Source organism: Telopea speciosissima, chromosome 7 (genome assembly GCF_018873765.1).
Source record: "Telopea speciosissima isolate NSW1024214 ecotype Mountain lineage chromosome 7, Tspe_v1, whole genome shotgun sequence".
Classification (NCBI taxonomy): Eukaryota; Viridiplantae; Streptophyta; class Magnoliopsida; order Proteales; family Proteaceae; genus Telopea; species Telopea speciosissima.
The window spans coordinates 227,285-255,260 of NC_057922.1; the positions used below are offsets into that span (position 1 = coordinate 227,285).

A 27,976-nucleotide genomic window follows, 5' to 3' on the forward strand; every position below is an offset into this window, starting at 1 on the left:
TCTACTTAGGGGGTAGAGACGTCATCTCACGGTGCCCTGTGAGAGGGCATAGGAAACACCACCAAGTAGAAATCTTTTTCCCTTCTTTTTATAAAATTTCCGTTAACCAGGGCAGCCGTATATGAATTTGGAACAAGTTTCTCCGACTTTTTCTTCCAATTTCGAGGGAAAAACAGTCAAATGAAACCTTTTAATAGAGAAGCATACATAAGTCTCACCATTTACAAATTTTCTTTTTTCTAATCAATTTTTAATTATAGCTAATATAAATTTGGTGGTGATGGGTATAAATAGCACCTCAATAATTAATTGAAGATGTTGGTTGTCATTGTACTAAAGTCTTGGATTGAACTGTTTACCAAAAAAAAAAAGAAAAAAAAAGTCTTGGATTGAACTCTATTATAATGTGTAGCTAATATAATTTCAGTCACCGTTCCATAGATGGGTGTTTGCTTTGGTTGTTTGTACGTGTTAACTTCCAAGTTCCATGCCACCATTCCACCCACTCTTCATTCCAGCATGGTTGGCACGCCTCAACTTGAAAGCAAATTCTCCTCCTAAAAAAACCAATATTAAATCAGGTATTACTGTATTAGTCTAACAAATAGAGATGTAATTTCAAAGGGATCTAATTCGTTCTATCATACACAACTTATAAGTTATAACCACTAATTTTTAGAAATTAATTCATTAAAAAAAATTAGAAACTAATAACTTTTAGGGAAAGATCATTCTAGCTACTTCGTTGTGTGCGGCACACGATTCCTACATCTAGACATAGGACCACGTTTAATGACCGCCGTGTCTTTAGGAATTTTTGCTTTTCGATAGAGGTGTGACAGTCATTTCATGCAACCCTGTGTCTAGGCATAGGAGCGGTACGTTGCACGCAACCAGGTAACGTTCTTTTTCCTAACTTTATTATAGGGAATGAACGGATGTTCAACTGTCCCGATGATGCAAGATCATAGCATAATTAATAGTTGGGAAAAAGAAATTTGTGAGGAAGTGTGACACCTACGCTTAGACACAGAGGAAGTTGAAATGACTGACCCATCCCATGAAAGACAAAAATGCCGCCCATGTTGACGCTTCAACGCATGCTCTCATGGCCCATGTGCACGTAGAGGCCGCTCCCCCTAAGGAAACACTTTCCCTTAATAGTTAGTTATTCTAAACTCTGTATTTATACATATAAAAAATAATTTAATATAAGTTATTTTAACATTATTTATATGAAGGGAACAAAAAAAAAAAAGGGTATGGGCATTGTTCACTTGGAATGATGATTTGAGTTGACCAAAAAAAGTTCTAACAACAGGCTAGACTATTGAATAAAAAATTTGTCAACCCATGCTAATTATTTGCTTCACTAAGTAGTAGGGTCTTCACCTTCATCGGTTAAATGTCCAAATTGTTTAAAGATTGTTTCCCCTTGTGGGTAAATAGGATTTCTCTAGAACTTTATGTATGAGTAAAGGATATCATAGATTGTATGTTCACGAAATGGGACGCTGTTCTCTGAGTGCAAGCTGCGTCTTACATGTGGGTGGGTGCAATGACCATCTTGTCCCCTGAGTGATAGGCCTATGTGCCTGACGCAGCTTGCGTTGCGGGACAAAGAATATTCTCTCTCACAAAACATAAGAATTGTGATACTATAAATAAACAAAGAGTGCTAACATACCTCTTGAGATTATCGGCTCCACCACCTTATTCCCAAAATATTACCATTTTTTTTGGAGGGGGAAAAGAGAGCTATCATTGCTCATTAGTTCATTATCGATAATCAAACAAAATGAAAAAAATTAATAACATTCACCTCTCTAAATAATAATCATATATGTGTTTTTCTTTCTTGTTATCACGTTTCACACAGTGTATCTCCTTGAAGACATGCTTGGTAGTAAGTTGGTCAAAATTGAAGGATTAACTAAAAAGGAAGAGTGGTTAAATGTAGTATTGTAGTACGTTCATTTTAGTTTAAAATTAACAAAAAGGGGTGTTCTTTGTGCCGCAGCGTAGCCTGTGCCCAGGCACATGGGGGTAGGCGCAATGACCACCCTGTCCCCTGCACAGGCTGCGCTGCGGCACAGAGAACATTCTCCCTTAAAAAAATAAGAGGATTTTAGTGAAAATAAAAGGCCAATCATGTCATATATAGTCTTCTTTTTCTTTTTTCCATGTTGAGATAAATCCTCCCCTCCCCCACTCTTTCCATCATCTGTCTCCTGCTTTATCCCTTATGTTTTGTACAAAATTTTTTTTTTTTAAAAAAGAATTTGGGTTGGGGGTTATGAAGATGTGTAAGAGAAGATTCTTCTCTTACAAGTGTTATGAGTTTTCTTAGCCTGTATGATCATAAAAGAAACATATTGAAAGCAGTAATATTGAAAAGGGGCATTGATCTTTGTGCAGTAGCGCAGGCTGGGCGATCATTGCGTCCACCCCTCATGTGCCTGGGCACAGCCTGTGCTGCGGCACAAAAAACATTCTCCCTATTGAAAAATAAAAATCCTTGCATGGTCAATGTGGGGATGCTTTCCCAAACCCTTTCACGTCCTTGACTCTTTCACTCTTTCACTCTTTCTTGAAAATTAAAATACCTTTTTCAAATGGTTTTGTGTGTCTCTCACAAATTTTGAACTCAAGACCTCCCCAATGTTGCTTTAGTAAAGTAGTGAGGAATCTGTAATCTCACATCTTTTATGGAAGAGAGTAGAATAAGGTTCATTTAGTATAATGGGATTTAGTATAATGGGGGGGATTTAGTATAATGGGAATTAAAAGTAGGGGTGTCATCTGGTCGGACTTGATCGGGCCTAGCTGGGCCTCACTAATTTTCATCTCTGCACCGTGTCTGACCTGTAAAGTATTCAGGCTTGCATTGGGCAGGCATGGTCCTATCTTATTTCGGTCGAGGTTGGTGTTCAGTCTTTAATCGGGCTACACATATTCGAACTAAACAGGCCTAATGCGGGCTAGTAAGCCGCTTAACTCTAAACGGTTTCTTTCCTAACTCAAACAGAAATTAAACTAAAAATAAAATGTAGAAACATAAAATATTCTACAACTTGGAAACTTCAAAGTTTCACCCTTCACCAGTAAAAACCCAACCAAATTGAGTAGAATCGAAATAGACATCATGTTCATGTTATTGTTTGGATTTTATAGTTTCTATATAGGTATAAACTCATATTAGTATGATCTTGGTTGAACTGGCACTACTAAGCTATATAAAACTAGAGAGAAAGCAAAGAAATCAATAATTTAGCAAGGAAAAGCAGACAAACAAATGAGGCTCTGTTTTAACCGGGTGACCTCGGTCGAGCATAGATGGGGCAAAAGGGTCGGGCTTCAGTCGGGCTAATAAACAATTGGGTCAGTTTGGGTTTTAACCGGGCAGACTTGGTTGGGCCTGAAATTGACATCCCTAACTAAAAGGATAAGGTTTTATGAAAGAAAGGCTCACTATGCTCTACCATCTTCTGGGATGGCTCAGAAGCTATTACGAGAATGCAGCCTCAGAAGTCACAATTGGGATTTCATTTTCAGCCCATGGACTGACCGTTGGCCTTAACAAACTTAATTGGATTAGGAATCCCAACCCAAAAATTATGCTAAGGCTTGGCCCATTGGCTGAAAATGGAACCGAAATATATGCTTTGTATGACAATTATACAGCCCAAATCCAATCTCAAGACTGTTAGCCTGTTACCCTTGTTCCACAAGACCATCTGCCAGGCCCATTGACTACCCCTCCTGTGATACTTATTCAAGTGGGTTCAAAATTTGTCTTCAACCTTACAAAAATAAAATACCATGTTTCCTCTAGCTCCGTTTGGTTGCAAGGGAAATGCAAATATTTCCTAGATAAGTGAAATACAGTTTACTGGAAAAATCATCTTTCGGTCTTTGATTACAAGGGAAATAAAATTATTTCTCTAGGAAGTGAAATGTATCTTACAGGAAATGCAAATATTTCCCTTCACTTACCTTACAACCAAATGGAGCCTTCATAAGATAGGAACCGAGCAATTGAAACGATTTTCTTTCTTTCTTTGATTCCCCCTCCCCGAAACTAAAGCTTATTACCGAAAAAAAAAAAGAGAAAGAAACTGAAGCTTCGTTTGGTTGTAGCCATGTAGGGGTGGGCACTTGGCCAGGTATACCTGAACCCACCGGAGCCCAAACTGAAAAAGCTTGAGGTTGGGGCTTGTTGACCTTGAGTTAAAAAAAAAAAAAACAGAAGTTGGTTTGAGTTGATGTTCTTGATTACCCAAAATCGATCTGAACCCCAAGATCCAAAAATTCCCAAAAAAAAAGGGTTTCCATGCATGTGTATATATTTTACAAATGCCAATGGTGGTGAAGCTTATTAGTTTGGGATTATAATTAATAATGACACGATAGAATTATTTTTTGTGTTAAGATTTATGAATTGGATGATGATGTCCATTCCAATGTAAATGGGGGCATCTTTGGTTATTATAGTACAAAACATGTGTTATTTTTTTTTGGGTAGAAAGTAAACAAATTTATTAACGAAAACCCCTGGGGAAAGAGATATTACAATAGTCAAAGTACAGCCAACTTGAAATAAAAGAGGGGAAGCAGTCCTCCCATGAAAGAGAAGTCTAAGAAGAAGCCCCAAAACCTGCCAATGTATTAGCAACGAAGTTCCCTTCTCTGTGAGTATGGAGAAAAGAGATTGCAGAAAAAGCCGTAGACAAATGCCAACAGTCGCGAATGATATGCTCAATTCTCCAAGGGATGGAGGAATGGCGACCTTTGAGGATATTAATGATCATGAGATTATCACTCTCAATACAATACATGTGTTATTAAAATTTGAGAAACCTGTCTGAGCCCAACCAATACAATAAAATCTGAGCCTAGTTTGCGGGCTTGATAAGTTGAATTGGAAACGCATGGTTGGTTTGCGGGAGCTGATGTATGCACTTTTTGGCTCTTTTAGTGTGTTTCAAAGCCGAAACAGCTGGCTTGTCGAAGAATCACAGTACTTTCTGGTTTAAAACTGAAATCAGGCTTCACCAATAACAGGGTTGAGGGTGTGGATTGTGGTTACCACTATTGGATTAGGGACCAATATGACGTAGTTGAATTGTAGATAATTTGAATATCATTGTGAAGGGAGAGGGATTACTACGATGCCAAACTGCCGTTTCTCGTCAATGAGGGGTGGAAAATTGAATCGTCCGGTTGGAGAGGGTTTGAATGAGAAGAGAGAGTACAGGATCCATGGGAGGGATGTGAGAGGACATGTGTATGAAGTTGCACACTGACATTGTGGCAATCTTGTTTCTTGCTGTGAATATACCTTGAAGTTGTATCAACGTAAGCTTAACTCATGCTAAGCCTTATCCCTATCTTCCCCATTTATCATTGTTTGTATATTAATTAAGGAGGAAGGGTTTGTCACCCGGTCATGTGGCCCGTGCATCAGCTCATGAGCCAATGAAGGGGGGGGGTGTAGTGGCATCCACAGCAGAGGCGGCATGGTCATTTTTTGTCCCCTTGTATGTGGGCACGTGGGAACACAACCAGACAACATTCTTTTTCCCATTGATTAATAAGGGTTTTGTTCGGTGTAATCAAGTTTAATTACATTGAGCTAGTAACATCATGACAAAACCAGTTGTTAGTCCATTCAGACATGAGGAAGTGTTCTCCGTCTGAGACCATAGCTCCTACGTCTATGTGAGACTCAATCAGTGTCCCTCTTTTGGTTCAATCCATGGAGGTAGTGACGAGAAGAGAGGTAGGCACAAGGTGCGGGCGTGGCTCCCTAACAAGAAACTTTCTTCCATATCTTATATGTACAAGGTAGAATGATGAACTACTTAGTGTAATTACGTTTGTTGCAACCAAGAATAATCTATTTCATAAAATGAAGGATGCGAAACTGTTTACATATAGACTGGATTTACCTATGTATTATATAAGTTAGTGTCAAAGTATCCAAAATGACATGTGGTCCAAGGTTGAGAGTGGCTCCATTGAGTATCATTGTTTTTAAATTTATGTATTATATAAGGGGAGTTGTTCTCTTTGCCGCAGCGCAGGCTGCGACCAGGCACATGGGGGTGGGTGTAATGACCATCCTGCCCCCCTGCACAGGCTGTCCATGTGCCTGGGCGCAGACTGTGCTGCGGCACAGAGAACATTCTCCCATTATATAAATAGAGGAAGGGTTCCCTACAACGCTTGTGTGGGCAAGAATCTCCCACACCATACCAATGGTGGCAAGGTGAATGTTATATTTTAAATGGGCCCCACATGGTCATCATAGGAGAGAGAAGATAATATGAAACCCATGTGACAGGGCATGGCACCCTTACATATGGGTCCTTCTTATAGGCATCACTATGCCTAGTGAAATAAAACACTTCACTATTTACTGCTTGGTAATACATGGATTAGTCCATGTGATAGAGGAATGCACATACAACTCAATGACCGAATTTGAGTAATCCAAAGTAAACAAGGAAAGTTGTTCAAAGTATAATTCAAAGTTGGGAGAATGTTCTTTGTGCTGCAACGTAGGCTGCACCTAGGCACATGGGCATGCCACTCAGGGGGCAGGGTGCTCATTGCGCCCACCGCCATGTGCCTAGGCACGGCCTACGCTGCGGCACAGAGATCAGCACCCCTTCAAAGTTCTAGTAAAATTATCAAAATACATCAAATGGAGATGAAGTAGGTTAGCACCTCTACTTGTTGGGCAATGAAGTAATTTCATATGAAGAGTAGAGAGAGGGGAACGTACGTAGCAGCGTAGGCATTGGGCTCTACTGTAGCGTGACATGGTGTGTAGCGTATAATTCGATGGCCTACAATGTTCGAGCACGCAACCCAACACACAAGCGGAGTGTTGGACTGTTTGCCCAAACACTGGGCCATTGGATTGTACGCTACACACCATGTCGTGCTACTGAGGACCCAAATCCAGCCTTTGCTGCTGGCGCAGGAAACCTTTTCCTTATTTATAACTTCAAGATGAGTCAACGTATCAGTTACTCACTTACTCTGACCAAAAAGAAACACGGTATCAGTTACACTTTAATCTAGGTATCGGTTATACCTTTAAACCTACGTAACGTGATCCCCACCCAGTTACTGGACTGTGGAGGATGGCAGTTACTGATAAATTTATGTTTATGAATTACGAAATAGAAACGGTAGGGTGGGGGCTCTCCATTTGTCGTTCCGTGCCATGGAATTTCTTAACCGGAAAATGGAAAAGAGAGAGTGGATTTTTCGGGGTTGGAGTGTTGGACTATGGATTTTGCCGTTTCCAGAATCATGCCTGAGCGCCGTATTGAGGACTCACATAATATTAGAAGGTCATAATGGTGTTCTTTCTTCACCGTTCAGATTTCTAGGTTTCTATTTTAATACGAATTTTTGAACTTTTTAGGGTTTCGATTTAGTTCTTCTTCTCCATCATCGTTCGTCAGTGAAAGATGCAATCAAAACCCAGTTATGATTCTTGAATTTTTGATCTCTCTTTGCAAATTTTGGATCGGAGCTATCTAGTCAGATTCTCTCTGGGATTCTAATCTGTGTTAAACGAGGAGGTATATGTGATGGGAGATCAAGAAGAGGAGGAATTGCGTATGGCTTTACATATGAGTATGCAAAACTCTCCTCCTGAGGCCAAAAGAAGCAAACCTAGGGAGAATGTTGGCTCTACAACGGTTTCTGCCACCCTCGAGGAATCCCCCGAAGCGAAAAATAGGAAATTGCAACGAGAGCTTATGGCCGCTGCGGCAGAGAAGAGGATGACGATGGCAAAGAACCTTGCGGCAGCAAAGACACAGACAAGCTTCACAGTTGCTGCGCCAGATAAGGGTGTTTCTGTTATTAAGGCGGAGAAAGATGTAGTTACAAGGCCTATAATCCAAAAAGCCGAGGATTTGAGGGAAGAGCTGTCGCCTGAAGTTGCGAATCAATTGTTTTCAATGGTTTTCGGGAGTAGCGTTTCGAGGGATATTCTTGCTCAGTGGACTAATCAGGGTATAAGGTTGGTATACATATTGAGTTTTGCTTTTCTCAATGTTCATTTGCCAATTAGATTGGTTAGTTGTTAATTCCTGTACTTTAGAGTGTGGTGTTATCTTTGACATGTTTCCTTTAGACAAGTTAACAGTATGCACAATAAATTTCATTTCTTTATGCACAGACATCAATACTACCAAAGGTTTCAGCATAAGTTCTTCTTTATTCTGAGACATGATATCATGGTACTTAGTCTCCAATTAGTCACCAATTGGGTAATAGTGTAAAACTCTGATGAGTCTAAAAGATGAAAGCATTAATTAGACTGAATTGATGATCTTCGTAATTTGTCCTCAGTTATTATGATTTTTAGTAAATTTTTTGAAGGAGTTCTAAACAAAATATATAATGGGTTGGCAAGACTAAGAATTTGATATAGAACCAGAAGTCCAGAACTGCATAATTAGAATCACTGAGATGTTTTCATATATTTAAAGAGCAATAAGATCACAACTAGTTCCTGGTGCCACTGCGACAATCTTCTACCCCTATTCTTTATCTCGCTTTTTTTTTCTTATTCCTTTCTTCTGAAGTTATTGTTTGTGATCCCATTGAGACCCCATTTGTGTTGCTGCTTCTGATATCTTGAGGATCGAGACCACCTTTTCCTGCTGCTCAATGGGAATTCTTTTCTGTCATTTTATCATCATTCATTTCTAGTTTTTGTGAGACTTGCATTACTAACTACAAAGGTGATGGTGATGTGACCGATACCCCAATGGGGTCAGAAAGGGAAAAGTATAGAGCTTATCAGTAGCCAGAACTTGTTCAATGCAAACATATTCTACCTTAAAAGGAAATCTTTCACGAGGTCTTGGTTTTACTTTGGGTGTTCTTATTTTTCTTTCATTTGTACTGGTTTTGTACAATTTTCTTCATCTTAATGATTAATTCATTAAATATGAATGTTTTTCTCTTTATTTCCTCTATTGACTTATCATATCAAAAACTTTATTGTAGGTTTAGCGCTGATCCAGAAACATGTATGGGTCTAGTGCAACATGAAGGGGGGCCCTGTGGTGTTTTAGCAACCATACAGGTAATACTATGAATCTTACCTTTACCTTTATAAGCTAGCAGTTGATAGCCCACTCTTTTATTTTTTGAGCTTTTTTTGAATATGCATCATGTGTCTACCATTAATAAATAATTTACTGCACTATGTGATTTTAACTAATGAATAAGCTGGTTGTCTGTGGAACTCGGTCCATATAAACTGAAAAAGATCACTGCTTGGCTGTATATTAAACTCAGCATTAGAAGGTGCACACACACACACTCTCTCTCTCCCTTTTTGGGTTGAGACGGAAAAGGAATGTGAGAGTATGGTACAAGATCTCTATTACGACCTCACATAAGAGAAAACTTAAATGATACAACTGCATGAACATGACAAGCCAGTTCAAGATCTCTCTTATGATGGAAGAAGCTGACCTACTCATCAGACTTCGTTTGTTAGCTACTGCCTTGTGTGATTTAGTAGCATTCTAATAGATGAATTTGTCAATGGAGACTAGAGCCTTTACCAATTCTAAACAATCTGAGAAACTAAGAGCTGTTTGAGACCTAAACTAGTGCTCAAGGCTGACAGAAGGTTTGAAGGAAGCATAATGCAGTGCTAACCCCGAACCAGGAGTATCCAGTGGGAGATCAGTTTGCGACAGGATTGGAGGGAATAAGGATAAACTAGAATTGAAAGAATTAAAATATCAGAATATCGAAGGATCTGGTCTGCTCAATATACTGGTCGAACACTTTATTAGGTATAGGGAACAAACTATCAAAATTATAAAGCAATCGAACAGTCAGATTTCAAAAATATGTCAGAATCCTTCTTAAGATACAAAACTGAACTTTCTAACAGGGAATCAGTATTTTGACAGCAGAAATTAAGGAGTTCAGAACAGAATCAGTCAAGGGATTGATATGTTGATTAAGCAGTAAACAGAATCCTTGACTGATATCAGAAATCAGAATTGAAAGATTGATCTGACTTTGAAGAAGCAGAAACAAACTAGGACTCTTGAACATAGTTGTCATGGCGTCGCCATGGCACCACCATGGCGTCCTGGCGCTAGGAGAAGGTTGCATGGCGACCTATGCCATGGCGTCCCTCTTTGATTTCTTCTTCCTGTCTCTCTTTCCCTCTTCGATTTCTTCTTCCTGTCTTCGATTTCTTCTTCCCTCTTCGATTTCTTCTTTCCCTCTTCGATTTCTTTCGATTTCTTCTTAAAACTTGAGAAACAATAGAGAAAAAATAAAACATGGTTTGAGTATACATCTATTAAAACATTAAAAATAGAGAAAATAAAAAATAAAACATGGTCGACATACTTGCCATGGCAACGCCATGGTAGGCGACATGTCGATATATCGACGTGACACCCCTCCACCGACTTGGATCGCTGTGACAACTATGCTCTTGAAAACAATAGGACTTTTTAGGGTTTTGAAACTGAAACTAAAATTGAAACCAAATAGAAAGGATATGATCAGAAATCACCACCACGGAGCCTGCTGATTCACCAAAGCATGGAACATTTTTTTTATCATAGAACCAAAGGCAAAAGCTAATTTTTAATTCGTGTGCAAGGTTGTACACCTTTACAAACTTGTGTAAAAACTCAATGGACCAAAGGCTTATTTCCACTAAAGTAAGTCTACTTCTGTGATTTATGTTCATCAAAGCGCCTTGGGCGTTAGGAAGAAACTTCTCCCACTGTGCATTTCAAAACCACTGGCTGCTATTTATTTTAAGTTTCTTGCTGAATGCATATTGTGATCATCGGTAACTGATTTTGTGAAGCCTGAGGAAGGTGGAAAGAGGATCAATTTTTTTTTAACATTTGCCTGGAATTACATGTGGCTTAACCTATTTTTGTGAGCACACCTTTTCAGAGCTGTAAAATTTTCTGTTAGCCTCCAGGATAGTGCAAATATGTTCGGGGTGAATTATTCCGCACCTTTTGTGTGTGCGTACTGTTGTGTTATTTGCTGAATTGCGATGATGGATGATCTGCAGATATCCTGGTTGAAAGGGTTTTGGGTCAATCCTAGAAGGTAATACAGCTTCATTAATTAATGTTCGAGGATCTTGATTAAGGTTTTATTATTTTGTTGGAAAAATTAAAGAAACTATGGTTATTGGGCTTGGATTTCAGTGAAACTTGAGCGGATTATTGGAAGGGTAAAGAAAGGGTGCGGCTCAGAAGAAAAAGTAATTTATCCCATAATTTTGACAGTTAGCCAGGTGGTGGTGCTTGTCTCCAAAAATTAAGCAATTTGGGGTTCTTGAGGGCAATCAGATATGTTTATGGCTAGCCTTATTGTTTGGCTTCTAGGATTTGGTCAATGTTTGAGGCGACATTTTGAAACCTGGTAATGTAGAACCGAGTCCCCAACTATTCAACTAGGAACCCAACTCTATAACAGGATCAACAAAGTATGGTCTGCAGATGATTAGATCAGCAATTTCTGGAGCTAGAAGGTTTGAAGAGCCGTAATGGACAATCGATTGAACTTCAGACTTGAAGCAGCTCTCATAGGTAGACAAAGAAAGAAAAAGATAGAAGAAAGAAGAAGGATAATGGATTGAGCTTCTCACTCTCTCCCAGGTCTCTCACCCACTCATAAGTATAGGCATCTTACTCTCCCCACTGTTTCTCATAGCGTAGTATGGTTTCTAAACCAAAAATCTATTTTTTCTGAATTCGTTGGCTACTGAAATCCAGCAGCTTCCCCTTGTTTATAATTTTTAATCGATTTCAACAATTGAATCCTTCCTTACGTGGAAAGGAACCCCCTTACAAGCTAGACATTATCCTAATTGGAAACTAATTACAAATCAAATCCAATCCAATCTACCTAGTTAACTGAAATAGAAAGAGTCCTATTAATTATAACTACTTATTTCATAGTCAAATCTAATTAAAAAAAAGAAACTATATTAAAGCTACTAAGTCCCCCACGCAAGGACTAGATAAGAAATATATTAAATCCTAAATTATAGGAAGCCATCACATCTCTAAGCAGCTGGCCCCACCAGAAAATCTCTCATGCAATATGGCTTCTTGGCAGCATCTTTCTACAACACAAGCTGGTATGGGTCCCACAGAAATCTCAAAAAATAACTCTCCCAAATATGCTGGGATAATTGGCCCGGGGGATTCAAACGGCCAGTTCAAAAATAGGTCGAACAAAGGTTTTAAATGTTTAAGCTATTTTGATGAACATTAAGTAGTTTTTTAAAGTATTCCTATATAGTGTGTAAATAATATTAATGTATATATTCACCCAAAAAAAAATTAATGTATACAGGTGCAACAGTCCTTTGTGCTAGGCTAACGGTTTAACTATCCAAGTTGAATGGTTCATTGTCCAAGTCAACGAATTTGAGAACATATGGGGTCACAAGGACTGATCTTCCTATTTTGAAAATTGAAGATTGGCTAGCAAATCAATCAGTTCGACTAACAAAATGGACTGAACCGAGTCTCAGAACATTCGTTTGAGGGGAGTAGCTGAGGAACAATTGATGGGTGATTCAAGCTGAAAGATGGGATTTCAGGGCTGGTAAAATGGGGTGCCATGTACGGCTCAAGGTTTGCAAATACAAGGGAAAAGTACAGTACAAGGTGGGACATGTAGTGGAGTTGGACCTCCAATTTTGACATGAGGCCGCTATCCAACAGTTCAAATTGGTTACATCATCCTTCCATGTGGCTCAAAATCATGGGCCTGTTGTGCTGGGCCCAACACGACGACCATTATGTTACCTTTTATCCTAAAGAATATAGATTCTGTCAACTAAATTAGATATTTTGATGCCTGCTGTAACCAGTCTTGTACTAAACACTATCAATCAATTCAAAAATAGATTCATTTGGTCATACATGTGGGTCACTAACAAAAACTTAAAAAATCACTGTTCTTAGTTTCCTATCATATTTGCCTGATACCCCCTCATGCAGACTGAATGGTAACTGTTATGGATTCCTGATGCAGGTGCACTTCCATGGACCAACCCAAACCCATTTGGGAACCCAGACGGAGATGAACGGGGTCCAAATCTGGGTTTTTAGTCTAGTTGGATAATTATGTATTTATTTTCTTTAGGAAATATGCAATCTTTTAATTTCAGAAGTTTAGGTACGTAGGATATTTGGTTCCCAATTGTTCTTAATTTCCTTGTTAAAGTTTGTTTCCAAGTTTAATAGGTTTCCTTTGCTAGTTGGGTTTTTTTTCTCTTTTAAATAGCTTGTATTAGGATGAAATTTCAGATTTGAGAATGAATTGAAAAGTTGAGTTTGGAGAGCCTGCATGGCTGTGTGCGTGTGTGATTTCCCCCCCCCCCTCCCTCTTCAACAAAAAAAAAGACTATCAACAGAAAAGCTACCCAATCCCATCCTTTGACCCCCCTCATTTAGTTGTTATTCCATTTAGTTCATACCCCTTCCCTATGTCCTTCATGTTAGTGTGTTTAATAGGTTATTTTTCCTTTTATACCCCTTTAGTGCTCTTTATTTCCACTTTGTCATTATTTATAGTTTCCAAGTTTGTTCCTCCACCCAATTGTACCTCTCACTTTATTTACAATTCTGCCATTGTTATCATAAACCCAAATTTCATTTGAGCATCCTCTTGGTTGTGTGGCCCTTAGTGATTCAGAACACAAACCTGGTCATGAATTCCTTTGTGTTCAGGTTTAGAGTGTGTTTACCCAATGGACAGCTTGCTCATTTGTTTATTGATGAAAGGAAAAGCGACAATTTTGTCTCATGATCTATGGTCGAAATGTTCTCAAAGACCGAGCAAATCATTATTCAGTCTGAGAATTATGTATTCAACGAATTCTCCATTTTTCAGTATTGTGATGGTGCATATCGTGAATTGTTTGATTCTCCTTGGCGCATTATTAAATTGGGTTGAGAGTGATTAGAAGAACGAAAAGGCATCATTGGTCATGACAGAAACTTGTGTACCCTACAACCTTTTCACATGCACCAAATATTCATTCTTCATGGGCTAGTTGATGAAGTTTACTCATAGCTGAGAGAGGCAACACCAGTGATGCAGACTCAACAAGAACAACTGATGATGACAACAGAAGTCAAGAAATTGCAAGGCAAGTAATGATGGAAGCTAGTGAAGTAAAACTCATTCCCCACCTTGAGTTCGTTCTTCCCCGCAAATTTCCAGCCATGGATGCACCCCCAAAGCGTTATATTTTTTATTTTCTTCAAGTTGCAGACAAGGGGCCAATAGCCCCTGCTTATGAGCTTTTATTTCTACTGTTCTACAAAACTCATGGGCGAGTTTTTCTCAACACTGGAGGAATTGATGCAGGTGCACTACCTTGGACCAACCCAAACCTGTTTGGGTACCCACACGTAGATCTACCGGGTCTAAATCTGGGTTTTTAGTCTAGTTGAAAGAATTATATATTTATTTTCTTTAGGAAATATGCAATCTTTTAATTTCATTAGTTTAGGTACGTAGGATATTTGGTTTCTCAGTTGTTCTTAATTTCCTTATTAGAGTTTGTTTCCAAGTTTAATAGGTTTCCTTTGCTAGTTGGGTTTTCTTCTTTTAGATAGCTTGCATTAGGATGAAATTTCAGATTTGGGAATGAATTGAAAATTTGAGTTTGGAGAGCCTGCGTGGCTGTGTGCGACCTTCCCCCCCCCCCACCCCTTCTCTTCGTAGGATGAAATTTCGGATTTGAGAATGAATGTGCGACCTCACCCCCCCTCTTCCCTTCTTCTGCAATTTCTTCTCCTCTCCTAACCGGCCCTCCAATTTATGTCCAGTAAGATATATACAAATTTACTTCCTACTTAGGTGTTGGTATTTTCTGCAACCAGATTCCGTATGTCTTTCCTGAGTAGCAAGGTGTTGATTTTTCAAATTTGATGTAGTATTCTTCTGTACTTTCCTGATAGCTACCTTTCTTGACGAACCTTCAGTTATCTGTAAAACAGCTCTCTTTTCAGCATACTTCAAAAGCTGAGTTTGCAAACCAGATGTGACTACTCAATTTTCAGTTTAGCGTAGGTGTGTTTCTATATACATACCTATGGGGGAAACCAAAGGTAGTCTATAAATGTGGTGTCCCACAAAGTAGAAACATATCTTGTCATTTGTCTCTGACCTTTCCAATTGCTTTTCGGATAGTAGCATCATAACTATGGGATAGTGATGTTTGTGTAGCTCATTTGGTTAGCAGGGATTTCAAGGAAGGCGAGTGCTTTCATTTCAGCATTTGGATGGATGGGAAGAGTCCCCTTATATGCACATTGTTCTCATGTAGCTCTGTATATGCATATTTATGCTTCGATGTATATATGTTTGCTTGTGAAGTTCACCTCAATCCTATGTGTCAGTGCTCTATATTTTTGCTGATTTTACTTATTTTATTAGTTGTCTTTCAAGCCATATCACCCATTATTTCAGTACCTTTTACATATTGCATCTGAAGGCCTTTTTTCTTACAATACTTTTTGTATGGTTATGCAGGCCTTTGTCCTCAAATACCTTTTGTTTTGCCCAGATGAAATAGGTAAACATTCACCCAACTTGCCACAACAAAATTTGGGTTCAAGGAGTTTTTTTCAAAGTGATTCCGTCACATTGGATAATTTGTCTTCTCTGACAGAAGATGGAAAGACGAGGTGATTATTCTTCCTGTAGTAATTTCCTGATCCTACGCTATCAATAGAATCTTTAAATGAATGTTTAATATAAATTTATCTTTTATTGAGGATGGTTGTTAGGTCATAAAAATCTATCACTTAGTGTCAAGGCCTTTAGCTTCAAAGCCCCTTCAGAAAGTCTTATTTATTTATTTTTTTTCAGACTAGCCAGTTTGTCCATACAACCCATGATCGGGTCACCAGGCCCTAGGTTGCTTGGGCCCTTTCCTTCACTAAAGTGTAGAATTAGGATTGACCAGCAAAGAGTTTATTGCTTCGCTTGCCCAGTCTGCTGTGAAACTGTGCTAAATTAATGACCTAATTACTATTTTAGTTTGGGATTAGTGGGTATCATGATGTTTTACCAGTTTGGCAAGTATCATACTGGTTTTTCAAATTATTTCTTTATGTGCATATGTCGAGTGCATGCTGATAATTTAACTGATAGTAGAAGTACTTGACATAAAAAGGCACATATATACGTATCTAAATATAACTAACGAGTAATGTACATGATTCTGGCTTGTGGAAATTGAGGTGGCAGCCAAAATTGGTCCTTGTGGTTCTCATATTATCCCTTGTCCTTGTGGCAAGTTCCAGTCTTGCTAACTGGCAAGGAGAGTCAATCTTTAGAAATTGTTTATTTAAAAAAAAGAATGCAAATCCAGGGTTTGTTAACCCCAGTTTGGATCGCTTATGGGCCCACCAAGGGAGTAATAGCCAAGAGATGAAAGACAATGGCAATTCTGTAAGAATTTCATAATTAACAGAGGGGCAGAATTGTAAATAAACAAAATATTAATGGCTGCTTGGTCGATACCTAGGGTTTGGGACACAAAGGCAATTCTTATTTAAAGAGAAGGGGTAGACTAGGCATTATCATAAATAAAAGGTAGAAGTAGGATTTAGGATGAAGGGGAGGGATAGTTTGGGAAAGAAGGAAATATGGTGCCAAATAATATAACAACACCATCTCATCTTTTTCCTTTGAACGAGAACCGGAGGCGGAAAACAGATTTTGATTTAGGTGTTCAAACTCCTTCACACGACCACAGTTTGGCCTGAAATTCCAGGTATTAGATCCTCACACCCAGGCTTCTAATAATTTGCTAAATAGTGGCTAAAGGAGATCTAACCATTGGAAGCAAACCTGGTGGAAGTTGCAGCTTTAGGTACGATGTCCTAATGTTATATTGAATATCTTACTGTGGGGAAATTGATGGGAGGTAGGGATCTAGGGTCTGAGTAACCCTAGAGATGCGACCTATCCCCTGAAATATCGGATAATTCTGAGTTGTTCAAAAGGAGTTCCAGCAATCTCAGCCAAATCCAAAGTTACCTCAAGTACTGAAACCAGTAGAGAGTAAAAGCAAAATATCATGTGTGAGGGGGGGTGGACCAAGAGATGAGAAGGAGAAAATAAAGAACAATAAATAGCACGAAAAAAGGTGAATAAGAAAAAGAGAGAGAAGGGAATAGTTCTTACCTTAGATTGAAGAAAGATGAAAGAGAACAGTAAAGAGAAATAAGGCGGAGGAGGGCTGGACCGATGAAGAGGAAAGGGGGAGGAAACTTACGGCCAATCCTTGGCTCCTACAATAACTCAAATCATTTTATTCAATATTCTCTGTGTATGATCAAGTTTACAATTTTATTCAATATTCTGTGTGTATGATTGAGTTTACAATCATATGTAAAGAGAAAAACTCCACAAAAGAAAAAGAAAAGAAACTAATTCTAGTTAGGAAACAATCTTAAACAAGGAAAACTGAAGGCAACAAGGATTCTCCTACTTATCTAATAGCTAACCCAAAGTAAAGTAAAAAATTACACAATATCCTCCCAACTAAAATAAATCCCCCTACCAATCCTTGTTGGACTAAAACCCATTCTTCGGACTGGTTCGTTTCGGTCTGAGTTTCCAGATTGGGTCATGCCTGTTCAGCCATGATAACGCTACTGCAAAAAAAATTTAGAAGATATGGTACCATTCAAGGGTTTTGATTTGTAGTGCAAAGGTACAGGTGGGGCATGGGGCTAACATGGTGAAAATCAGGGCTACTCTAGTTGTCACTGATGTAGATAAGTCACCTAAAGGGTTTATTTTATGAAAATAAGCTTTGGGTTGGGTCATATATGTTTTGGTATTTTGATCCCATGGGTTTAGTTTTGTAATTGGCCAATTTAATGGGCCTAAAATATGGGTAGAAAGTAGGAAAACGGGATTTACTTCATTAGTTTAGTACTTTAGTTCGAGTCCTATTTTGAGTCTGTGTCTTTATTATTTCACTTTCCTAGTCAATTTAGGTTACTTTATTAGTTAATGATAAGGTTAGGCCTTTCCTTTTTAGTGTCTAAGTCTATTTTTGAGTCTTCTATATAAGTCTGTAAGGGAGGCCAGCATTGTAGTATTGTACACGAATTTGATTAATGAAATATTGGCTTGAGACTTTGTGAAAATCCTGAAATAGGATGGGTGAGATGCCCAGGCTGGGATAGCCAACCCTTCCTTTCCCGCTTCTTCTTCCCTACTTGATCCTCATTCTTCTATTTTCTGTTTTGTTTTAAAACCTGCAACCAAGCCATCGGGTGTGTATTCTGGAGTTTGTATCAAGGTTTTGAGATCCAAGAGTCATTCAACACCATTGGTTTGATTGTTGTGGCTTCTCTTTATTCAGGAGATTATTTATTCTTGATTGCTGCTTCAACAGGTTACAAATATGTGGATTTATGTTTATTACTTCTCTTGTGGTTACCAACAATTTGAGAGCCCATTGTTCTGGTATTATTGGACTGATCTTTTGGCGGGAAATGTTCTTCATTTTAGATAATGAATCCATTCCATTACTACCAACCCAAAGAAATACAACCTCTTTGAGATATACGGTTCATGCCTCTTTCTCCTAAGACTCTAGAGTTTTTTCTATTTGATCCTGCCTGTGATTAGACATATTCTGGTTCTAGTCTTAATATTTGTTACACCATAAGACGGAAAGTTGCGGTATCTCGCCATCAGTAAGATTTTGAGTCATTATACGTTTTATTTCTGTCACCTATTATTTGCCATGATTTGGATGCCATCTGAAAGCTTATTCAATATCTTTCTGATGAGACCAAGATCTTGTAAATTAGAGCTATTTATGGAAAGTTATTGGCTTATGCCCAATTTGTGAGAATGTCATTCTGTGGCTACATTTTTATTTTTGGAAGTTTAAAAGTCTAGGTTTTTTTAGTTCACTTTCTATTTTAGAGATTTTATAAAGAAATAGGGAGCACTAATTGGGGTTGCTATATTTGTAGGTGGAGTCAGGGGTCACAAAATTAGAAAGTAAAATAAAAGAATGGAAAACCCTGTCATTCCTTGCTCTGAAGCCTGTTAGTGACATATCAAAACAATGGCTTATTTTATTTTTTATTTTATATTTTTTTTTGGGGGGGGGGGAGTTTTTCTAGGATACCGGATTGTGGTCCCTATGGATCAGACTTTTAGTCAGTTCCCAGAAGGATAGGCTGGTCGAGTTTTCCAATAAAGTAATATGGCCAACCTAGGAACCTAAAATCCATGGGGCTGAGTTGACAGAGGATTCCACATCCTCCACCATCCATCTGGCTACCTACAGACTAATTTCACAAGGTAAACGAAAAGTCAATTTTCAAAGCAGCTGTTGTTAAGAATTTGTCAGTTGATTATGATTTTCGTGTCCATTCAAGTTTTCTTATTGTTGTGGGATTTTCTTGTTGATTGTGAGGCTCTGGGTTTTACCAGTATAGCAATAATTGGAAGGGAAGAAAGTGTCATTGTGCCTTCAATGGAAATGATTCTATTACCTTTTCCTTCGTTTGGAGTTTGTAATAGTAGTTTCATAATTGTGATGCTGCATTATGAGTTTATGACAGTACATCATTTCTTCTGCAATTTTCTGCAGGGCGTTGGTTCAAAGTATGGTTGAAATATTATTTTTATGTGGAAGTAAGAAACAGGCTATAATTGCTACATTAAGTATTCTCGGTCAACCCACTGAGGAGGGATCTGAATATGGGGAGAAAGATGAGGTGGGTTCTGCTAAGTTCTTATCTGTTCTTTTGCTGTGTTGGTTGGCAAAGTAGAATTGAAACTTGAAGGTCTTGTTTGCTGCTCTTTTAAAACATTGTTCTATATTTTGCAGTATGCTTATAGTTATTTTGTTTTGTCTTCTCGACAGATTATTGCAAAAGCCTTGGAAGGTCTTTCAATTGAATCAGCTTCAGACGTGCAGAAAGTTTTACGAGTTAACACATACACTTCACGGATGAGTGCTTTTCATTCGCTCCAGAGAATGCTTCCTGTTTTTCAAAGTCGTATGGGGGCAATGCTATTCTTAATTTCTGCGTTACTTTCTCGAGGACTGGTATACCTCTCTCTCTCTCTCTCTCTCTGTTATTTTCATCCCTGTGGATTTGCTGGTTACTTTCATTTTTTAGTCTAATATTTCACTTTATCTTCCTGTATTCCCTTCCTACTTATTTTGTGATAAATAATGGTGGGCTTAAAACTTTAAAAACTGTGTCAGAAGTAATTTAAAGAAAAAAAAGAAGAATAAGAAACTGAAGAGTAAGCTTGAAATGCATGTGCAAATATGCAATTCAGCTAAGGGATCATTCCTGAATGAGTAATTGAAAGGCATTAATTAAAGATCTTAACTACTAACCTGCTGTTTTGGTACTCTTTTTAGACTGTTAGCCAGACTGGTGGAGACATTTACACTTATGGAATTGGACCTGAGAAATTGTGAGGTTTATTGAAGCTATGCACCGGTACAAGGCTTTCTAGCTAGTCCCGTGATATTTATTTACTCTGCCCTTCATTATGTTGTTCACGCTGGTTGAAGGATCTTTGATCATGTGTTATACGTGTGTCTTTGTCCGTATGTGTATGTTGTTGGAATTTAGTCAAACAGCCCTCTACTTGCTGTCTTATATTATCTACTTTTTTTCCCCCCTTAAAATCTATCCCATGTCTACTTATCATGACTGGGTCAGACAACTAAAAAGCAGGTTTAATACCACTAGGTTGAGAATAGTAATTACGTGGTGGATGACCTTTAATTCTGAATGTTTTAGTATTTGAGGGAATTACAGTAGTAATGGTAAATTGTGGTCATTAGATTTATTAATACAGTAAATCATTGAACTTAAAAAGAAGGAATTGCTAGACGGACTGAGATGTTATGAATGTCTTCCTACATCTTTATTCTTTGCCATTGTCCTATTGCTACAGGTGGAGTTGTTTATGGAAGTCAGTTCTTAATGGAATAGGGTATATGCTTAAAAACTGTAACTGAAGGTGGGCGTGGACTTCCCCCTTTCGTAGTTAATAGATTTTTTTTTCTTGGTTACAGTTGAATCATAGATATAATAGTTAAAAATTGTACCAGTATTCTTTTGTTCTGTCTTCTTATATTTTTTGATGTGGTTAATTAATAGACACATGTTCACCATCTCATGGAGTTGCAAACCGGGAAGTACATGCTGGAGTACTGAGATATGGGCCTTTATAATTAAAGGATGGAGACTGTTGTTTGTTTAATTGAAAGTAATGAACATAAGGAACCTAGTTACTAGTTAGTTATGCCCCTTAAGCCCTTCCTCCCCACCCACCCCCCCCCCCCGCGCAAAAAAAAAAAAAAAAAAGAGAGAGAGAGAGAGGGAAAAAAAGAGCATTGTAGAAGGGTTAGATCAAGAGACCTATTTATGGGATATGTGATTGTCATTCCTCACTATCAATTATTGGTATTAAGAAAAGTTCATCTATTTCTGTTTGCTACTCATTTTGTTTATCTTCCACCTTTTATCTGTTCAGATATTTGTTGTATATAGGATTCTAAAAATTTAAGTATTATAGTGAAGAAACATGGTCAGTTATCTTTCTTCTGTTGGTTGATGCATATCCCTTGGAATAGTTCTTCTTATGCCACTAATTTTTTGTGTGATTATTTTCCAGCTTTATAATTTGTTGTTGAAGCATTGAGAACCTTGTTTGGTTGCAGGAGTCTGTCCAAGCAGACAGAGATGATCCTTCTCTACCATTAGTCACTGCTCCATTTGGACATGCCTCACAGGTATGCGCGCGCAGTTCACTGTAACACTTGTTTGTTGGATTTTTGCACTTCCAATTGCTGCTGTTGGATCATCTGAAACTCTGGATTGTTATGGAACAGGAAATAGTAAACCTATTGCTTTGCGGGCAGGCTGTTCCTAATGTGTTTGATGGAAGGATGGATCTTGGAGGTGGCATGTTCCTCAAGGGCATACCTACAAGCGTGGATGTTGGATTCCTCTCTCTTTTGGAATCTTTTAATTTCTGCAAGGTTGGTCAGCATCTCAAACGCCCAAAATGGCCAATATGGGTAGTTGGGAGTGAATCCCATTACACTGTCCTATTTGCTTTTAATACTCACGTTCAGGATGAGAATGAACTGGAGGAGAGGGAATCACAGATTCGGAGAGCGTTTGATGCCCAAGACCAAAGTGGGGGAGGAGGCTTCATCAGTGTGGAAGGGCTCCATCAAGTCCTTAGGGAAATTAATATAAACCTACCTCCTGAGAAGGTTGATCACCTATGTAGCTCAGGCTTTATTGTATGGAGTGAATTCTGGCAGGTTTTGCTTGAATTGGATAAGAGCCTGGGAGGTATGAAGGATTCATCAGGATTGATGGGTAAGAAACTGTTTGATCTTTACCATTTTAATGGGATTGCTAAGTCTGTTTTGAATGGCAATCAAGCAACCTCTGGAAGTGTAATTTCAATGCAGAGACCGAGGCTCTCAAAGTTGAGAGTTTCAGTTCCTCCGCGTTGGACACCCGAGGAATTCATGGCAGACGTAGGGATGTCCTCTAATACAGGCAGTCAAGACCCAACTGGTAAAGATATGGTGGTTGAAGTAACTCGCCCTGAACCTACTCAGCATGCTCCATTAGTGGACTGCATCAGAACCCGCTGGCCACGGGCTGTTTGCAATTGGGATGGTGATCCGCCCAGTATAGTCTGAGCGGTTGGTTAATGCTCTCCTAGGTCAGATTACATTGAGTGCCTGTGAGTGGGTTTGCTTTTGATAAGACACAGTACAAGGCACAAGTCAAAAAGAAGGAGAAAGAACATGTTGCAGATGTGGGCTTCTTTAATTTGCCATCAGAGTATCACCGATCAGACTAGATGACGTGTTTCATCACTGCTGTGAGTCATCCAAGATCCACACATTGCAATGTCTGTCATTTGTACTGTGTATTCTTGTAAGTTCCATGTCACTATTCCTCTAGGTCTCATTGTAAAAAATTATTCTTTAGAGGTGTAATAGTTTATTGATGGCCTTCATCTCTGTGTTTAGTTAAGTTTCTGCAGGTTCTAGATTGGTTCCGTTATTGTTGAGCTATTGATTGTAGCATTAATTTTTCACCCATTCTTCTGCCCACAGGCTATTGAGCTTGGGCTGTTCCTTTGATTCTCCTTTTTCACCACCTTCCTCCTTATTGCATAGAATTATGGGTTATTGAATGTGTAGGCCAGGTCTGGAAACAGGTGCTCTTATCTATGACCCATCATCTCTATTTAAAAAAAAAATAGAGCAATATTTGAGAATTTTACCATATTACTCTATATTCCAGTTTTTTTCCCATATTTTTTATCTTAGTGATCGATGTATGTATTTAAAAATTATTAATTATCATTAAGTAGCAATACAAAACTATATTCACACTTCCTGTATATATACTAAATTATTCAGCATTTTTTCCTATCAACATTTTGAATTATTGCTGAATCAATAATCTACATTGTATTTTAATGTACTAGCAATGATTTGAATAATTGGATGGAGAAGGTGCCCAATCACATAGCCTATAGTGTATTGTACATTTACCTATGTGTCTTCAGCTATTTAACTCCTTTCCCTTTATATACATTTTATTTAACCATTTTCTGAACCTTTGGTCGACTGCTACTTTACTACGATTGTAAGGCTTTACCTACTAGGTGATGCAATTTTGAATCCTTATATTGAAGTTACTCGATGCTAACCTCTCCATTAACAGCTTTGGATCTAACTAATCTTATTTTTAATTGGAATGAAGAGATAATTGATTATATAAAATTTCATAATTATGATTTTGTTGGCAAGAAATGGATAGGAAAAACAGAAAAGAAAAATAAAATAAGACAACCAATAATCTCTCTCACCGATCTGATATACCGATGTGATGTCAATTTGGATGAGCTATGACGATCATCATAGCGCTATGATGCTATCACAATCTTCTTCATAGTGTTGTAGCACCTGCCATAGTGCTATGATGATCGCCATGGCATTACAGCACTGCCCTAGTGGTATAATAATGGCCGAATCTCAATAGCATGGTCATCATAGTGCGTGATTAGTGTCAGTATCAGTTGGGGATGATACGGATTTTTGGATGGATAGTTACTATTTTTCTTGGGACAGTTCCCATCAATCCTCTGGGATAACTAATGCGGACCTCTACTGTTGCACGATACCTAATGGTGAGCAATCGAAGGCCTCGGCCAAGGGATTCTCCCTTATCATGGCTCAACAGAAACACAGTTCCGTCCTTTTGTAATCAGATTTGGATATAAGTTTTAAGGAGAGGATTAAACACGCCATCAAAGTGGGACCCTCTCTCTCTCTCTCTCTCTCTCTCTGTGTTGTTCAACTTTAAGAGTTTTATACTTTTATCTAATTACACTAACAACAAAGACACCATGTGATCTCCGTGTCACCGTGATCCCGGACACTTTAATCTTCAAATGGCTCTATGAGAAGAAGACTTTCAAGGTTGTGATTAGGGACCTGTTCTCAAGGGAAATGACACGAGTTCCAAAGTTAAAATGCATAATTTAGGTGAGTTTGTTTTAGGTTTGGAGTCATATAAGGATAGGGATCAGTTGCGTTGTATTTTCTTTCTTTATTAGTTATAGTGTATTTATTCTTTCATTAAAAGTTTGAATCTCTCATTTCTGCTTTCCATATAGTCTCTCCTTTTTCTGCAACTTCTATCAATTTTGACAAAATCATATATAGCTCCGAAATTTTAAAAGTGATTACTCCTGCATAGAGGGTTGATTTGGGTCATTTGGCCATTCTAACTGTTCAAAGACATTGATGATTAACAGGTCAAATTCTATGACCATCTCATTAGTCTTACATTTAAGTCATGAAGCTATATTCTTAAATCAGTGTTTCTTACTAGCTAGCTTGTATTTCTTTAAAAAATAAAAAATTTGACAAGGCCGTCAGAAGTGTGTGTGGTGTAGATACTTCCTTTCGTAATGATCCAAAAAGTCAGTGGGAACCCAGAATTAGTTCACAAAGCTGTAATTCCCGATCATGAGCAAGATTTTCATATAGCTATTTGGTTACAGAAGTAAGCAAAGCAGAGTTTGCTGCATTGTTAATTGTAATCTTTTCTCTAAGTGACACATTTGGAAATACATATTAAGCTTCTTTAATTAAAAATAATTAACATTATGATGTCGGGGTTAATTTCAGTTGAAATGTTCTCCACATTATCAAGACGCCATAGGTTTTCTTTACCCTCTATTCCATATTCAGGGATAACTGTGCAAGTGACAGACATGCAATTTTCAAACAACTCAACCTTATCCTAACTAATTGGGGTTGGGGAAACATTAAAGTTGAAATTTTCATTACAAAAAATACCCTTGATCCTCTATTGCAATCGTTGGCTCAGACAACCGTTCCGTTACTGGCTCTGTAAAACCAATTCTGGGTACACCTAGCAAAACCCTTGACAGCTCCTTAGTGTGCTGCTGCACTGCGATACGGCTTTTGTTGAGTTGAATGTAAGTTGGGCCGCAAAAGCCTGAATGCATGCATGACTCTCAGTTTGATCCACTGCCACAAGACATTCACATGCAGAAGCAACTGATCTAAAGACGCCAGAACAAAACACCAATTTGCAGACAAATTTAAGATGGGTTCAAACCAGTGGGTTTCAGTTTCAAGACTAACACCCAGTACAGCTTCATGTTTGAATTTCTATAAGACCAACAATCGGCCGACCCCGATTCTGTGTGGACATTAGGTTTTTAAGGTTATTCTGGGTTTTAAACACACCCAATATATACCATTATTGTGACCTCTAATGTCAACCAAAATAATAATTCTTTTGAGTGAAAAGCTAAGCAATTTGCCCTGTTAATATTGGCCTAAAGATCCCATATACAAAGGAAACATACTGTACAAGCTTGCCACGATTTCATTTGAGATCCCTCACTTGTTTCGACTTTAGCATTATGCTTTATCCACACTAGTCAGACGTGCCTGAGAAACCATACCATGAGTTCCAAGGATCCTCGCCAGTATGAGAAGAAAAACTCATACATAAGCCCAAACTAATGTCAAGCCCAAATAACAGGGGGAACCTGAAGCTTCATGATCTTGTAAGAATATTAGAACCCACTCACTGTGTGCACTGTGCAGATCTCTTATACAAAATTTAAACACCACGACTTTAAGCCCTAAATGGGGATACAGATCATCAATCACCTGATGAGATGGCCGCTCAAAAAAGGTTGTGGAAAGCCCACAACCTTGGTACAATACAAAATCATCCATTGTGAAATGGCACTGGTAAAAGCTACGCAAAAGCCAGAGAGAGACAGAAATGCCTGAGAAGTAGACCATCGATGGGACAAATTCCACCAGACCAGATGACCAGACAAATTCGGCAGGGTGGGAGCTATCCAGCACCTGCACTCACTGGCACGCTGGAGAGGATCCGGACTCAGGATAGTTCAGTACTAAATGCCTTCAATGTGTTTTGGGACAGAGACGAACGATCCCCACCTTGCCTAAAGCATTGACATGGCTAAAACAATGGCATTAAGCACATCTCTAGCAGGGTAGACTAGTAATCTATGAAACTAGAATATGATCATAAAGACTTCCAATGCTTTTCCCGTTACAAAAATACAGTTATCAACAACTGTTTTTCATCAGAGAGAATTGTTTAAAACACAATTGAAAAAAAACTGGATTTGAATACAGGCCAAAGGAGATCAATGATTTGAAGGTGAGCTACTTTGGATTCAACCAACAGTATCAAGTGCATCTTAAGAACAAGTGCCAGTTAATCTAACATCGTGACCTAAAAGTATAGCTAAAGATTAATAAGGCACTATAAATCAAGGCATATCAAACAAGAAAAGCAATGCTAATCAAGCAGAAAAATGCTAATATAAGAACTCTACGAAAACAAACTATGATCTCAGGAGAAGTATCCACTTAAAATCACCCCTAAATTACATAGTAAGTGATTTCATAAGGTCTAAATAAGCAAATCCAATAAAACATAACGAAATAAAATCCAATAGATCAGGGGTACACAGTATCAAAAAGTGTCCCTGTCCATTCCACCAAGAATAGAGAGAGAAGAAATCCGCTTCGACCTCAAAACCCTAGCTTAGTACGGCGCCAGTGCCTGCGTTTCGCGTTATACCTGAAACCATGTGAAAGCAGAGATTATTTGAGAAACCCCGCAGGTAAAAGGGAAAATTAGACATTCAAAGGCAAGAGAGAACGAAAAGCAACCTGATGGTGTTATCGGTCCTCATACGGATCCAGTGAGGGATGGGCCTGTTCTGCCTCATCTTCTTCGCCAGCTTCTTCTTGATCTTCAAAGTCTTGTGCGACGGCTGCAAAATCAAACAATCTCAAATCAATCAAACGATGTATCACAGAGAGAGAGAGAGAGAGAGAGAGAGAGAGAGAGATACCATTTTCGATCCTTGTTCCCTACTAAGCTCCGCGACTCTCTGTGATGTCTTCTACAACAACGAAAGGCGATAATAAAACCCTAACGACGAAACTGTACCGCTACTATAATAGCTCACCATGGACTTTCCATCTTGACCGTTCAATCTTTAGATTTAATCTTGATTAAAAAGTCACATACACGTGTCCCATATATGCCAATTTGAACATCAACAGATAATCATCTGATTGAGGCAATGTAGACTATCCACTGTGCTGAGTTTATTGTTGGTTTTCTGCTTGATAAAATAGAGGGAGAGAGTTTCTGACGGCGGCAGTATGGAGAACCATCGATGCAACACACCAATTAGAGCGTCGGGATCGATTTTATCAATGGGCCCATATGGTCAGGGAGAGAGTGTGTTAGCCAATTAGGAT

At 38.5% G+C, this 27,976-nt stretch overlaps 2 protein-coding genes and 1 long non-coding RNA gene across 3 annotated transcripts; 2 read left to right on the plus strand and 1 right to left on the minus strand.

Moving 5' to 3' along the window:
- Positions 1–27,281, plus strand: LOC122667993. Its single transcript, XR_006333887.1, has 3 exons — positions 1–12; positions 373–381; positions 27,212–27,281. It is a non-coding gene; the product is annotated as an uncharacterized LOC122667993 (long non-coding RNA).
- Positions 7,499–23,019, plus strand: LOC122667990 (ubiquitin carboxyl-terminal hydrolase MINDY-3-like). Its single transcript, XM_043864501.1, has 7 exons — positions 7,499–8,047; positions 9,043–9,121; positions 15,598–15,752; positions 19,700–19,826; positions 19,976–20,161; positions 21,800–21,871; positions 21,971–23,019. The coding sequence occupies exons 1-7, from the start codon at positions 7,611–7,613 to the stop codon at positions 22,799–22,801; spliced, it is 1,887 nt and encodes a 628-aa protein (XP_043720436.1). The 5' UTR covers positions 7,499–7,610; the 3' UTR covers positions 22,802–23,019.
- On the minus strand, positions 27,201–27,649 carry LOC122667992 (60S ribosomal protein L39). The gene is made up of 3 exons (XM_043864504.1): positions 27,562–27,649; positions 27,377–27,480; positions 27,201–27,284 (listed from the first exon to the last, which is right to left on the minus strand). Exons 1-3 carry the CDS (start codon positions 27,562–27,564, stop codon positions 27,236–27,238), a joined length of 156 nt encoding a protein of 51 aa, XP_043720439.1. The 5' UTR covers positions 27,565–27,649; the 3' UTR covers positions 27,201–27,235.
- Between the last annotated feature and the right edge of the window lie 327 nt (positions 27,650–27,976).

Bases quoted from the DNA above. Each gene is read 5' to 3' on its own strand.
- LOC122667990 (XM_043864501.1), top strand. From the start codon at position 7,611: ATGGGAGATCAAGAAGAGGAGGAATTGCGTATGGCTTTACATATGAGT. The intron at 15,753-19,699 runs GTGATTATTCTT...AATTTTCTGCAG, and splicing joins ACAGAAGATGGAAAGACGAG to GGCGTTGGTTCAAAGTATGG. The intron at 19,827-19,975 runs GTGGGTTCTGCT...TCTTCTCGACAG, and splicing joins AATATGGGGAGAAAGATGAG to ATTATTGCAAAAGCCTTGGA.
- LOC122667992 (XM_043864504.1), bottom strand. The intron at 27,285-27,376 runs GTTGCTTTTCGT...ACATGGTTTCAG, and splicing joins AGGACCGATAACACCATCAG to GTATAACGCGAAACGCAGGC.